This window comes from Fundulus heteroclitus, chromosome 10, assembly GCF_011125445.2.
Source record: "Fundulus heteroclitus isolate FHET01 chromosome 10, MU-UCD_Fhet_4.1, whole genome shotgun sequence".
Taxonomy (NCBI): Eukaryota; Metazoa; Chordata; class Actinopteri; order Cyprinodontiformes; family Fundulidae; genus Fundulus; species Fundulus heteroclitus.
In genome coordinates, this window is record NC_046370.1 from 7,206,295 (window position 1) to 7,221,372 (window position 15,078).

A 15,078-nucleotide genomic window follows, 5' to 3' on the forward strand; every position below is an offset into this window, starting at 1 on the left:
ACGTTTCATGTGTAAAAATGGCCTGGGCCTAAATCTTTTGCTCTAAATGGAACAATTATTTTCATAGACAGTATCAAGCCAGAGTTATTTTGCAAAGAGCAGCAAAAATGTCTGCTGCAAAAGGTGGTTCTAGGACTAGAATTGGCTCAGGGAGTCTAAATGCATGGCCCACGAGTCAAGTTTGTAGTGACCAACAAAAAAAAAAAAAAAAAAAAATAGAATTGTGAAAATCCAAAAAGACCAAATTTTTTAATCACTACCTTAAAATGGTATTAAATAACAAAAAAAGTTTCAGTCGGAGCGTGGTGCTTTTCACCCTGCGTGCTTGATGACAGCCATGAACGTCATGCTTTCTATTTTCGTTCCACGTTTCTCACCTTGGCCGGAAGAGAGGGAGCGATTTTGCACCTTGTCTGAAAGTAGGAATCGAGCGAGTGCACAGTTTGGTGACGTCTCAGCAAAGTGTGTGAACCGTACTGACTCATGTTGAGGTGCAGTGTGTACCTTCTGCATTCACAGGTACATAAATAGTCTCCAGCTGAATATTAACTGGTAAGTAGATGAAACAGAGGAGGTGGAGGAACATATCCCCTAGAGGGAGGATTTTAGAAGTTGTATCAGAAAGAAAAAAATCAATTTTCTATGAGATAAAATTGCTCACCGTTTTGATTCGTCTCGTTTCAAAGTCATGTCTTTTAAAGGTGAATGCACATTAAGGAGTTCAGCTGTACGCACACCCTCAAGAGTGTGAGCCATGATAACAGCGACCCAGTCAGATGAGTCATTTCTTAACGTACTGTCAAGTTCAGATTCTTTTTAGCCCTAAAGTGAAGGCATCTGTTAGCTCTGCCGAGATGTGAGAGACTGCTGCTGATCCATTAGAGAGAAGAATGACGCAACGTTACATCCTAAAGCGAGGGGCAGGTCACTTTCACAAAAAGAACAATAAAGCTCCAAATGACGAGGAATCACTGCTTTATTAGACGTACTGCGCGTCATGTGCGGGAACAGGGTCACACCTCAACCTCAGCTCTAATTACATGGCCTAATGTTTATACTCAGCCCTCCTGTTCAACACCATCAGTCACGTTCTTTCAACCGCAGCCTCCCGACTCTGTTTATCCCTCCTCTTTTAGTTCTTATTTACCTCTCTCGTTCTTCATCCCCGTCTTGTTCATCCCTCATCCTTCCTGCATTGTCCTGCATCACTTGTCTCTACCTTGTTGATCGTGCTGGTGAAGGTTATCAGTCATCCAGGTCATGGTCGTTCCAAAACAGTTTAAAAAACAAAAACAACTGGACTTTTTTCCGAACTTTGAAGACGTTTCGCTTCCTATCCAGAAAGCTTTCTCAATTCAAAATATCTGGAGTAGTGCGGAGCTCCAAGCTTTATAGTACTGCCTAACAAAGGCCTTGTAACGGCTGAAACTGAAAAATTTAACTGAAACAGGTCCACCCCTTTAGTAATGGGGAATCATTAAGGTTGTTGTTGGCCTGTAAATTGAACCGAAACTGGTCCACGCCTCTGCGATGGGGAGTCGTTTGTAGGTCGTTATTGGCCAGGCCAATAACGACCTTTTATTAAGGGGGTGGACCTGTTTCAGTTCAATTTGCATGTTATCGAAGCCATTACAAGGCTTTTGTTGGGCTGTACCATAAAGCTTGGAGCTCCACACGACTCCAGACATTTTGAATTGAGAAAGTTTTCTGGATAGGAAGCATAACGTCTTCAAACTTCGGAAAAAAGTCCAGTTGTTTTTGTTTTTTAAACTGTTTTGGAATACCTTGTTGGTCCCTACCTCCTTCAATCCTCAATCTTACTCCCAGGGACCCTCATCAATACCTTCTTTACCCCATGTCCTTACCACTTTGATCTATTATCCCTCGGTCCTTCATCTGTTATCCTTCATCCTTACCTCTGTTGTCCAACATCATTCCGTCTTTACCCCTCTCGTCCTGTATTTTTACGTCCTCCGTCAATCATCCCGAGTCTCTACCACTTACCTCCTTACTTCCTTCATCCCTACCTTCTTTGTCTCACATCTTATCTCATTTATTCCATATCTTTCTCATGCTTATTTATTCTGCTCATCTCTTATTCCTACCTTTCTTTTATTTGTTATCCTCACCCTAATTCATTTAACCATTGTACAGGATCCTGCCCTATAGGAGCAATCCTTATCTCTCCAGATACATCTCCCCATTCTGAGTCTCTATCTGAGAAACTTCTCAGAGTTTATCATCAGTAATTTAAGTTCTATATTAATTTAAAGGGGACAGTGTGCACAAATTAACAAATAAACCGGCTAATTGCAAATGTACCTGTAAAAATCATTTATTCTGTGCTGTAGAATGGTCTTCCTTAACAAAATGATGACTATATTATTTATTTACTTCAACTATTCCATTTCTCTAAATTTGCAGCCAAAGTAATTGTGTTTAGACTAGGACATATTCAACGTTCTGCTATTCTTTTGTAACATTAACCAAAATAACAGTATGTAAAATTCACTAAAAGTGTTGGGAATCATCTAAAAGACAAACACACAAACACTGTGTCATTTGTACAAAATTTTTCAACTCTAGTCTAAAAGAATCAGGATGGCAAAGGTTTCAGATCCTGCTCTTTCTTTAGGATTGTTTTAAAATTTCTGTCTCCCAACAAAGACAAGCGGACACCAAAAAACCTTGGAACCAAATTAAATATTACATTACTGAATAATATATATATAAATAATAATAAAAAAATAAATCCCTGAAAGACAGGCATTTCCATCCCAAATCACACCACTTCCCCCTTTTCATCGCTGACATTAGGTTGTTTTTCTACATGGTACTTGAATCATTCCCAAACCATGATCACATGATCTAAGCGGGTTTAAAACGAGTCCTTGGCAGCTGCACGCTCCCCGTGCCCGCGCCTCTTCCAAACACCTGTACATTTACAGATGTTAGCATCTGCTGCAAGTGCCCTGGTTCGACGGTTTAATTTTAGAGGAGCAGCCAGCTGGTGGACAAGAGGATTACTACACTAAGCCTTTGTCATCTGCCGCTTCACACTGACTTGTTTGTGGGGAAGCGGGCTGCAGGGTGGACCCCTGATGGTCAATCAGTCTGGCACAAGCAGCAAAGAGTGTGGATGACAAATGTTAAAACAACCAAGTATTTATCTCTCAGATTAGTTGGCAGCAGCGGGGAGTTAAGAAAGAAACCACAGGAGATCAGAGATTAATTGTAAAATTGGGGTTTGCAGGTTGTCGAACGATATCAGAGTCCATCAAGAGGTTTCAAATGTCTAGATTTTTAAGAAACTGAACACCTTTTCATAAACACGTTTCCAAACATAACATGTCAAATAATTACCTGCAAAATCTAAAAGGGATTTTTCATTGAATTCAATTGTTTTTGTGTGTGCGTTTTGTCACGTGTCCTGTGACAAAACACACAGAGAAGCTGGTTGCCTGTATGTGCCAGGGCAGATTTGCTCTGCAGAAAGTACATCTCTAGATGGATTTCTAATTGTATTTGACTTTATTAAATATGGTAGGCAGGCCTATATATTTAAATATATAGGCCTGCCTATATATAAATAAAAAGGCCCCCCCATCTGTATCACGTATATTCTGGGGAATATAAATATATAATTATTTATGACAATTATTTTTGTCAGGATCAGGTGGCGAGTACAAAACCTGTCCTTTCAGTTATCAGGCTCCCCTCCTGTGGAGCCAACTCCCAGTTTTAGTCTGTGAGGCAGACACCCTGTCTACTTTTAAGACTACCGTACTTTTCAGACTATAAGGCGCACTTAAAATCCTTAAATTTTTCTCCAAAATAGATGGTGCGCCTTATGGTTTGAAAAATACGGTATGCTTAAAACTTTCCTTTTTGACAAAGCTTATATTTAGTGGCTTAGTTTACCCAGAGCTATCTCTGTAGTTATGCTGCAACATGCTTAGAGTGCTGGAAGACATCAGGGTCTATTTCTCTCACTCTGCTGAGTTCTCCTACTGTTCTTCAATTGGCATTGTTTATTTCAACTTTTGACTTTATGTTCTCTCTGTCTCTTCATAGTAGGTACATCTGGTCTGGCGTTGTTAGCAGTGACACCATCCAGAGGGGCAGATCTGCCATTACCATATTACACAGAAAGGATTCCTGGATCAATGTGTGCTTCTGTGCCTCTGCATTCTCAAACCCCCAGTCAGTTATCACAGATGACCGTTCACACCGACTCTGGTTCTCTTGGAGTTTTTTTCTTCCTGTAAAAAGGGAGTTTTCCGCTTCACGGCTGTTTCACGCTTGAGGGATTGCTGCAAAGCCATCGATAAATGCAGATGATTGTCCACTGTGGCTCTGCACTCTTTCAGGAGTGAATGCTGCTTGTCAAGATTTGATGCAATCTGCTCGGTTAAAATATTCAGAAATAATTAAGTTATTAGCAGGTATGTTTTTTGTTGTTATACAGCATTGGCTACTACATGGTACCAGTAGCCTTGAATTCCTCAGGGCTCCATCATAAGACCACTTCAATAGCTTTTATAATTAATAAAGAGATATGATTTAGTTGTGCTCGTAAATAGAATTATTTGCTTTATTTGAAATAAACAACTATTTTAGTTACCCTATATTTAAAAATCTATTCTATATCAAATCAGTATCCTAGGAAGCAACTGAAGCATAAATTAAACTGTAAAGCTATAGTAAAACCTACAATCCAGTTTATATTACTGAGATTTGTGACAATGCTTTTGTGAAAAGGTTTAGTGTATGCAAGCTATTAATTTTCACCCCATGCCTTGTTTGAACATTACTTCAAAAGAATCAACAAAGAATAAAACAGAAACATCCTGCAGAACGGTTATTTTTAAACTGTTTATTAATTGGTGTTGAAATAACTTCAAACTGAACATATGAACAAATGTCACCTGTTCGCCCCCCTAACTGAAGTGACATAACAGTGAATGTTTAATCAGAAACATACAGCAGTCAGTCATTCTTCCACTGATGTGGAATCAAGTTGGTTGACATGCGGTAGTTCTGCTAAAGTATATTTGAAGTTTGTCAGCAAAAATAAATAGAAAACAAAGTATGATACAAAAGCAGCTCATCAATATTACACTGACAGATTTAACAGATCTCCCAGAATAAACAAACGTTCAACAATCTAGAAAAGAGCGCCGTCTCAGGGTGTGATCAAAATGCATAAAATTCCCTTCTGGATTTTTACTGCCAACAGGCAACTCAGTCCCATTCCCATCTTCAAAATGCTTCCAAAGCTTTTATTATCATCTACCAGCCACAAATAACTTGTATTTAAAGGATAATACTCGTATGCAGACTGGAACCTTTGTTTAGATCTGTGGACAAAAGCAAAACTTGAGCGGATGTTTACTTCCTCTTGCCACCGCCGCCGCCTGCCAGAATCATCACCAGCCTCATGAAAATGTTCAGCGTGTCCATGTAAATCCCCATACACCTGTTGGGTTAATCCAAACATGAGATCCGCACGTAACACGTTACAAAGTGTACTCTGCAGGGAAACAAAAAGGAATTACTTACGCGTTTATGGGGTCATATTTCTGTGTGGCGTACAGTGGGTGTGTCTCCGCCCTCTTAATGACCTTTTGCGTGTCGTAGAGGAGGAACATGCTGAACAGAACTAGGCCTCCGTAGACGGCAACAGAATACAAGCCTGCTCCGAAGGCCGAGGTGGGTGGCAGAAACATGGACCCTGAGGGGAAAAAAATAAAAAATAAACATGTTGAAACGTCGCTCTGCTTCTGAAATGATCACTGAGAACTTACAAGTTTTACGCCAGACAACATAACTGTTGTACATACGGGGTCTTGCAAAAGTATTTCAGAGATTTGACAGGAGAATCTATTGCCAGGGCAACTATTAGTTATGCACAAACACACCCAAAAAAATGTGGCCCTTATGAAATGTTTGCAGTCACAAGTCATATAGCATGCATAGTAAACAAGTGGGAGAAGGTGATCTTGTTAGATGAGACCAAAACTGAACTTTCTTGCATATACAAAATGCGACGTGTGGTGAAAAATCAACACAGCACATCACATTCTAAACACCATCCCCGTGGTGGCACAGCATAAAGCTGTGGGACGTGCCAGATTCTGTGAAAGGAGCTAATTAATCAAGACTCAGACGGTTCACCTTCTAGTAGAACAACAACCCCAAACATACAGCCAGAGCTACAATGGCTGTATGTTTAGAGGGACTGAAGAAAAGTTTAGATTTGGAACGTCATGTATCAGTTTCCTTTCCCTTAACGATTATGTTTATCCATCACATAAAATCTCTGCAAATACTATTGCAAAGCATTGTAAGTGCAGGTTAACTATTTCAAAAACTATGTTAACCGTCATTTATTGAATACAAGATTAAACAAAAATAAAATCAGGGTGTCTGCACTAGGGGTGGGTATTGCCAAAGAAGTCCCGATTCGATTCGAATCACGATGCATCACGATACTTGAATTATTGCGATGCATCGCAATGCATTGTGATATTTTCACTAAAAATACAGCCATTACCAGTGGCTGACAGGCTGTGTATGATCTGGATAGTGTCTTTAATTGATACATAACTGAAAGAAACTGAATTCATACATAGCTGTATGCATTGAAATGACTTTTGGAGGTATTCCCATGAAAACAAATATTACTGTTACTGGAGTGGACACACTGACAAAAAGTGCTTAGGATTTATAAATTTTAAAATAACAAAATAAGGATAATCAGTGCCGTTTACATGGCCTCAGTGGTCCTTTAAACCAATGAAGTTGTATTCCACTTGTTTTGATGTTCGCCAACCATTCATGCAATTTTATTTATTAATTTTTTTAAACTAATAATCGATACTTGGCGTCAAGAATCGATGCAGTAGATCGCAAAAATTAGAATCGCGATGCATCGTCATGACGATTATTTTGCACACCCCTTGTCTGCACATTAAATCTCGTTACCGTTCCGAACAACACAATGTTTGGTCAGCTCGATTTGATTCGACGTACTTTGTGAAGGTGCAGAGCTAATGACTGTATTTAGATTATCAAATAGTTTGTTACATTTAACCAAGTGGACGTACGGGCAGCTTAGTTACACAAACCAAGGGGTATAATAGTTACTCTTCATATTAGCCAGTTTACCTGACCCTAGAACAGTGGCCTTCAATTCCGGTCCTCAAAGGCCAGCTTCCTGCAACTTTTATTTGTTACTCTGCTTCAACACACCTGAGTCAAATAAGCAGGTCATTAGCAGGACTCTGGAGAACTTGACTGCATACCGAGCAGGTAATAGTGCGTTCCATTAGTCCTCGGTAGTCAGAATTCTCGATCACTGGGTCGCAAAATTTAACTAGAAACTCGGTATTACGAGTCGGGAACTCTGTGCAACAGGATGGTATCCGACTTCTGTGTTCGTGATGGCTGCTACTCGCAGCAAGAATTACAAAAGGCAACAAGCTTAACTCACTAAATTTTAGTTACCATTATAAACCTCATCTGTGTGAGAGAGAGACATTTTAACTCTACTAACCAATAGAGGAGGCAAATACCACTCCAAAGCCGACAGCAAGAGGCCCTCCCATGTTGAGGAACTTCTCACTCGGCGCGCACATGGCCACAGTGGACAGACCTCCCACAATGCCTGCAGTGTACCAGGCAGCCCTGATCATCAGAGGTCCTCCCAGCAGAGTTAGTGGAGCGATGACGGCACCCATCACACCTTATCAGCAAAATAAAGAAAAGAAAGTGACCAAATGAGAATTACAAACAGCAGCATCAAAATAAATTTTTACCACATGTTACATGGGTGGGTCTACCTGAGCAGGCTAGTTAACCAACTAATATCCGTTTGTCTTGCTTGTGTTATTCTATTAGGTGCAGAACGGCACGAAAAGACAATATTCTGCTTTAAGAAAATGAAAACTACTTACTAAATTTAGTTGGTGATATATTCTATAATTTGGCTCTAGCCCATGTATCAAAATAATAGCAAGAATAAATAAATATTATAGATAAATTTACTATAGCTGTATTAATTGTATTTTAGTAGTTAAACAACAGTATAAATATGATTTGTTTTCTGTTTTAACCAAGATCAATTATTTCAAGTTTGCGATTTTATATGTTTATTTTTTGTAAATACAGTAATACAATGGATCCTTACTGCTTTTAAACATGGTGATCATACAGTTAGAATCTCATTTCAGCACACACCCTAGAGTAAACTGAACTGTGAAGGTTAAAAAAACAACAACATTTAATAGTTGTAATATTTTACTGCCCTCTAGCGTTCATATAATGCAACTACATACCAGAAATTACAACGTACAGTCGAGGCCAAAGGTTTCAAGGAAACCTGATTTTCACAAACTTTGCTGCTTTTGTTTTCATTGTGGTAATTTTTGTTGAAAATAGGTTAACAATTATGAAATTGAATGAATTATAAAGTTACTTAGAGTGGATGAAGATAATCTTTAACACAAAAAACATTTACATCTTATTTAAAGGGGGCATATCAAGAAAAAAAAACTTTTTAGCCCTCAAGTACATTTTGTTGTGGCAATTTGTCAAATTTTGTAAATCATAAGTTCTATTTATTTATTTTTTTTCTCTTGACAGATAGAATATATAGTTAAATTAGTTTGAACACCCACGGCCTTTAATGGAAAGTTTTGTTTTTTGGAACTTGGAATCTCTAGGAGTAAAGGAAAGCTGAATTTAATCTATCAAGGTGCTGCATAGATTATTTTAGATTCTGTTTGGGTCATATTTTTAAATTTATTCAGTTTTCTCTATTCTATATTACGTATTTTGAACAACTACTTGACAGCATTTGCTGCGGAACTGCTGAACAAGGTCATGAACTTCCGGACTAACAGTTTCGCAAATCCGCCGTTTTTATTTTTCCTCGCCGTAATTTTGTTGTCCCAGCTCAAGGATGCCGAGGCTACAAGTAGATAAGTGAAAATGTTTGGTTCTTGGGTGAACTAACGCACACAATTCCTTACACTGTTTCCCAGCAAAGTACAAAAACGGCCAAACGGGTTGAAGTGGAACGCTCTTCAAGCTGAAGGGGGGGGCAGGGTGTGAAGTGCCTCCTTTAGAAAGAGACAGGACCAAAACAAGTTGCTGTGAGGTGCACCTCAAAACAGGGACAAAAGACGGCTGTGGGTCAACTTAACAAGGAATTCAAACCAAAGTGTTGCAGTTCCACCTCATATAGTCCACAACTGAATGATTTAAATGTGAAAAGGCATTAACAAGCACAATATGTCCCCTTTAAAATCTGCCACGAAAAGTGCAGGCCACCATCATTTTAAAGCAACTCTGTGAAAGTGTTACAGAGGACAAGGCAACTAATAATTCATTCTGAGTGAATTTGAAAATCCGAATGGGTGCTTTGTATCATAATGACTTCAAGGGGAATGTTTTTTTCTTCTAAATGTTTTCCATTAATATAAGACTGTATCCAAATCAGTCTTCACCAAGAAGAAGTGTTGAATTGCTGCAAACAAAGCTTAAGGACACCTAAGACAGTCAAGTGCCAAGCAAATTTTCTAATTAGATCACCAACAATGCAGTGCTTGCTCAAAAATGGTAGCAGGCAGTTGTGTGCATTTTTGCACACATGGCAAGATGATGACTTTTGGACACAGGCAAGTGTCTAAAAGTGCTACCGTGAGTTCTGTGGCCTTTTGGGACCAAACCATTGGAATTATAGGTCAATAGTCACGAAACTGACTTTACAGTCAGTTAAGGACAACTTAACCCCATTCAGAACCTTCTGAGGCTTTGCATAAACCTATTGTATCGCTCATTGGCTATGTTTACATGCACAATATTTAATAATTCACAATCAGATTGAAATGTATTCAGATTAAAAACCAAAATAATAAGAGGTTTGTACCATTTATATGGGCACACAATCAATTAATCCTTTATATTCGCCTGGCTTTATTCAGAATAGAACCACTCTGACATGCGCAGTTATCAAATTTCCCAAAAATAAAAAAAAAAAGAACTGCCGTCTTTGATGAGTTACAGAGAATAGTAAACAAAGCAGTATTATACAAGTTTTTTTTTCTTCTGAGCTCCCAGGCTGGACTTGGACAAGATTTTAGTTACGGTTGAGTCATGACTGAATAAATAATAATTTTGAGCTCTTAATGTTTTGAATAGAAAGGTTATATCGGGAGCCCTGACAGTTTTGCTTCCCGACGCATTTCTGCCACGAAAAAACACGTAAATACGGCACGTTTAAGTTTGCCGCACATGCGCACTCCGGTCAGTTTGCTACATTCGGAATAACTTAATCCTGACAAGCGTTTCCATGCACGTTGATCGGATCATCAATCGGCATTAACCACCCCTCTCGTTTGGATTACAATTCCATTCCGATTGATACGATCACAATATTCCGATGGGCGTGTTTATGTGACGCATTTTTACTCAGATCGGCCCTTTATTCCGACTACTTTTGTCTATGTAAAGGTAGCTAATGAAAGCCTTTCAAACTTTTGGTTCACATAAACATCTAAAAAAGCTCCAACAAAAAGACAGCACCAATGTTTGTGAAAAAACAAAACTTCTGAAGTTCTCAAAACCTTTAAGAAAACAACATACTTTGTTTACAAACCTGCATGGAGCATCCAAGCAAGGTGTTTGGGCAATGGGCTGTGCTCATATGAAATGGACCGGACCAGCATCCCTGCTCCAATCATCGCTGCGAAAGTTGCTCCAATTGCCTAGAAAATAAAGAACAGTCAATAAATTCAACTTAAAATTAAAATGGACTAAATTTATCTCTGCTTTAAAACCCACCAGCCAGGACCCCCTCATCATCAGGCCCATCAGTGCTGGGGTCCTGCTAACAGCCACAGCCGACAGAGCCGTCAGGCCAATGCTGCCTGCAAAGTACATGTAGGTGGAATGGATTCTGTCCTTCACATATTGAGGCCAGATCCTGAATTAAGAGAAAAATAACCATTAGATCATATTGTACAGAATTTGAAATGTGCTACAGAGAAAACAAATTATATCTGTTCATAAACTTTCTCGTTACTCACATTGATTTCTCAATGGCGCCGATTTCACTGGACATGCCAAGACCATAATAGCAAAGAGCTCCAAGGCCCACCACTGCACCTCCAGCAAGGATCATTCTTCCCATGCTGTCAACTAGCAAACAACACATTAACAACTTCATATATATTTTTCAATAACGTGGTGCCATTTTCAATAATAATTTATATTTGTGTGAAGCAGTTACTTTTGATGGCCGTGTCAGTTGCTGGTTCAAAAGCTACTTCTTTCAGCTGCTCCCTGCTGGTTTTTGCACGGCGGAATCCAAATCTGGCTTTTGAGGAATATCCCTTTAGACATAAAAATTTAATTTATTTAATAAAAAGAAGCACTTACAGGTCTTTGTATCTGAAATGTAACTGTCAACTTTCATTTTTTATGTGAACAAATAGATATTAACAGCAAAGCATCTCATTTTATGTCTGCGTAGCAACTTGGTTATCTCAATATCGACACTATTCATGCAACTATAAACTGCAAAGAAAATGTTCTCAAAGTAAATTGACTGACTGTAAAAACATCTCCACCTGTAGACTTTAACACTTAAAAAACTCGCCGTACGTGTCATGGAAATAAAGCTGCGTATGAAAGTTCATAATGGCTTCAAACCTTTTATAAATATTGAAATAGCACATGCTATAATGATAACAGATTGACAATGCTTATTATGCTAAAGGCTGGTAAATATCTTTTAAATCAGTCAACAGATTGTGTATTGGTTTGAAACGGGTCTTATTTTTTCAAAATATTTCTGGTTAAACTACTTTAAAATTTAAAATCTGACTGAGTTTAAACTGAGAAGGGAGGTCTCCCTAACTCTGAAGGCTGAGTGATTATTGATTGCTTCCACTCTAAGAGTTTTGACGAGACAGTTTTTAAACTCAAATATATTTATTTTGAATGAAAAAAGATCTTTCTAATTTAAGAAATAACAGTATTATGTCATGTGGTCTCCTTTTGGATAACAGCATTTCAGTAGCATGATGCCGTTGCCATCGCGTCACATGACGTTCACTATTGACTATCAGACTACCTTACAAAAAAGTTTAATTTAAAATTAAATAATTAGAATTATGAAAACTGTGTGTTGTTTTCCTTTCACTTCACAACTATGCGCACATTTACGTCACATCCCAATAACATGAAAGGTTATGGTTTTAACAAAACAAAAACAAAAAAAGTTTAAGGGGTGTGAAATATTTGCAAGTTACTATATTATGGGCTTTTGGAGAAAAAACGAGTCCTCAAGTGTTTGATATTGTAAAACTAACTGGGCAGCAGGTTGACTTAAAAATAAAATAAAAATGATAATTGACTCACCTAACCAGTAAGATGCAAAACCCATAAAATAAATCACAATGTGATATAATATTAGCAGGGTTGTGTCACCTTATCCTTCAAATATTAAAACATCAAAAACAGCAAACAAGGAAGATAGAGGGACATTGGACAGAAATGTTTACCAACCAAGAGATTAAAAGCTTTACAATACCTGCTGAGGCCTGAGCATAGGTGGGCAGGCCTTCAAGGTGGGCGTTCTCAGGGCTGAGGAACCCTGTGACAGAACAGGACGGAGCCCGACCAACGGGAGACTCCTCAGGCACGTCAGCCTCGCCACCAACATGATTGGAATTTTGTTCTAACCTTTAATGACCTGAAAGGTACACAAAGATTTACAGTTTTAATAAAAATGTAGTTGTATTTTACATGTTTTTGATTAAACAACCTTAACAGGTTTTATATTTTATGCATTTGATAACGTTTGTCTTTATTTTACAATCACAAATAATCTTTGCATTTCTATGTTTACTACGTATTATTTTTACGTTTTTAGAATTTTATTGTCTTTGATTTTTTTTTATTTCATATGATTTCTTTATAGTTGTAATTATAAATAAATAATTCTAATTCTCTCTCTCGTTTTAAGTCTGCTCATCTATTATACCCATTGTGCAGGATTTGTGTCATAGCGATCTGGATAAAAAGAGCTCTGCAAATGTCCATGCTCTATTTAGACATGGAGTTTGCTTGTCGAACCCCAAAAAATATCTGTTTGTTGTGTTTAAGAAATGTTTCTTTAAAAAAAAATAAACTCACAAACATAGAAAAAAATACCCCAGTAGTTGATAAGCTGCATTTTCGAACTGTCACGATTGTTAAAGCAATTTCTAAGTATAAAGAGATTAAAAGCTGTTTTCCGAGGGGGTAAAAAAACAGAATCTATACAAACTATACAAAGATCAGCACATTTTGCAAGCCTGGAAACACGTGTTAACGTAACAAATCAGTTGATTCTTACGTATTTGACAACATTAAATAACAAACTAGCATGTTATTTTCAGGGGGGGGGGAAATCTAACGAAAGTCACTGTCTTCTCGAACCTCAAGTTCAAATGACTGCAACAAACCCATACCTAATTACGATAATATTCCCCGATAAATGAAAAACAAAATAACTCGCAACGCCAGAGCAAATTACGGTACTTATCTCAGTCAGCTAGCTAAGGTTAAGTAGCAACGTTTAACTGCGTATGGGGATGCCTGAAACATTTCTGAGATTAACAGAATTGCAATGGTGGAACTAAATAAACTACTTAACACACAGAGAAACATATCTTAATGTTTTAACTAATGTTTAGACAGCGCATTAACGCTCCTTACCGAGAGAAACGTCCGACGTTCACCTTTCGAGTTAGAGCTGCGCAAGTTTCTGACGCAACTGTTTTGCAACGCGCTGATAGATCTTCCGGAAGATTCTAGATTCTGCGTCATCACCGAGCGACAGACTAGACAAGAAATGTAGTTCAAAATTCTTAAAGGGGAGAATATTAGGATATGAAACAAGGTTGTGAAAAATAATTGAACGCTTTAATAGCACGACCGGTCCTCTATTTTTTCTTAAATCTGAAATAATTGATATGTATTCAAGAGGGACAGAAATCAGATTGTTACAACAACGAGCCCACAATTTTAGGTAATATATTCATGTAAAATAGTAAACGGACTGTATTTAAATAGCAGTTTTCTAGTCACACTGACCACTCAGAGGTTTACATTATAGCTACATTCGCTCAATCGCACACACATACGTTCAGACCACGTCTCGTTTTTCAAGCAGTGAGTCAACACACAACCTTGGATTACAAAACGACTTTACCTAGTAGATTTATTATTATTATTATTATTATTATTATTATTATTATTATTATTATTATTATTATTATTATTATTATTACCTACAAAGTAAATGGAAAAATATCAGAAAAAGTAACATTCTTATGGCACACTGTGTGTTGGAGGGAACAATGTTATGCATTTCATTTCCAATAAAAAAATTTAAAGTCCAGGTTCACTTTGAAAAAGGTCTGCCCAGAGTCGGTATTTTATTCGGCCAACATAAAAATCTAGTTTTGCTGTTACGCAGTTTATATCTGCATTAAACAAACAAACAACAAGTAAACAAAAGGCAAAGCAACAAAAATAAAGCATGTTTATGCTCATCATTTTACTATGGATAAAGTACCCTCGGTGAAACTTTTGTAACAGTTTTTGAAAGTCATGCTGAAATATAGTTACAAAACAACATTATGTGAGGTGTTTTGCATCATGACAGATGGCAATGCATGTGCACGATGGAATAAACAATATGCAGAAGTATTAAAGGAATATCGCACAGACATACGTAAAACTTGGCCGCATATGGTCTTCCAAATATGACCCTAATCACAAGTGGCGTGACAACAGTCAACGTCTTGGAGTGACCACAAACCTTTCTCACGAGTTTCCACCTGTTCTGTCCGAAGGAGTGAGCCAGAAATATTTAGGAAAGTACCGTGAGAAGATTGCGGAGGGACAGCCAACAATATTTTACTCAAATTACACCGTTTGAAATTCAAATCACTTAGAAAACATCTGAAAGAACGATTTATTTATTCTACACCCCAACCAACGCGCAATAATGCAGGGTGC

At 37.9% G+C, this 15,078-nt stretch overlaps 1 protein-coding gene across 1 annotated transcript; it reads right to left on the reverse strand.

Moving 5' to 3' along the window:
- Positions 1–4,861: 4,861 nt before the first annotated feature.
- On the reverse strand, positions 4,862–13,874 carry ghitm (growth hormone inducible transmembrane protein). Its single transcript, XM_012854093.3, has 9 exons — positions 13,771–13,874; positions 12,602–12,763; positions 11,297–11,399; positions 11,094–11,205; positions 10,849–10,990; positions 10,664–10,772; positions 7,559–7,747; positions 5,563–5,734; positions 4,862–5,479 (listed from the first exon to the last, which is right to left on the reverse strand). Exons 2-9 carry the CDS (start codon positions 12,731–12,733, stop codon positions 5,392–5,394), a joined length of 1,047 nt encoding a protein of 348 aa, XP_012709547.2. The 5' UTR covers positions 12,734–12,763; positions 13,771–13,874; the 3' UTR covers positions 4,862–5,391.
- Positions 13,875–15,078: the final 1,204 nt, after the last annotated feature.

What these genes read in the sequence shown, in the direction of transcription:
- ghitm (XM_012854093.3), bottom strand. Translation starts at nt 12,733, where the DNA reads ATGTTGGTGGCGAGGCTGACGTGCCTGAGGAGTCTCCCGTTGGTCGGG. An exon ending in GGCGCCATTGAGAAATCAAT is followed by an intron (nt 10,991 to 11,093) that starts GTGAGTAACGAG and finishes CTCTTAATTCAG; the next exon opens with GATCTGGCCTCAATATGTGA. An exon ending in TGATGAGGGGGTCCTGGCTG is followed by an intron (nt 10,773 to 10,848) that starts GTGGGTTTTAAA and finishes TTTATTTTCTAG; the next exon opens with GCAATTGGAGCAACTTTCGC.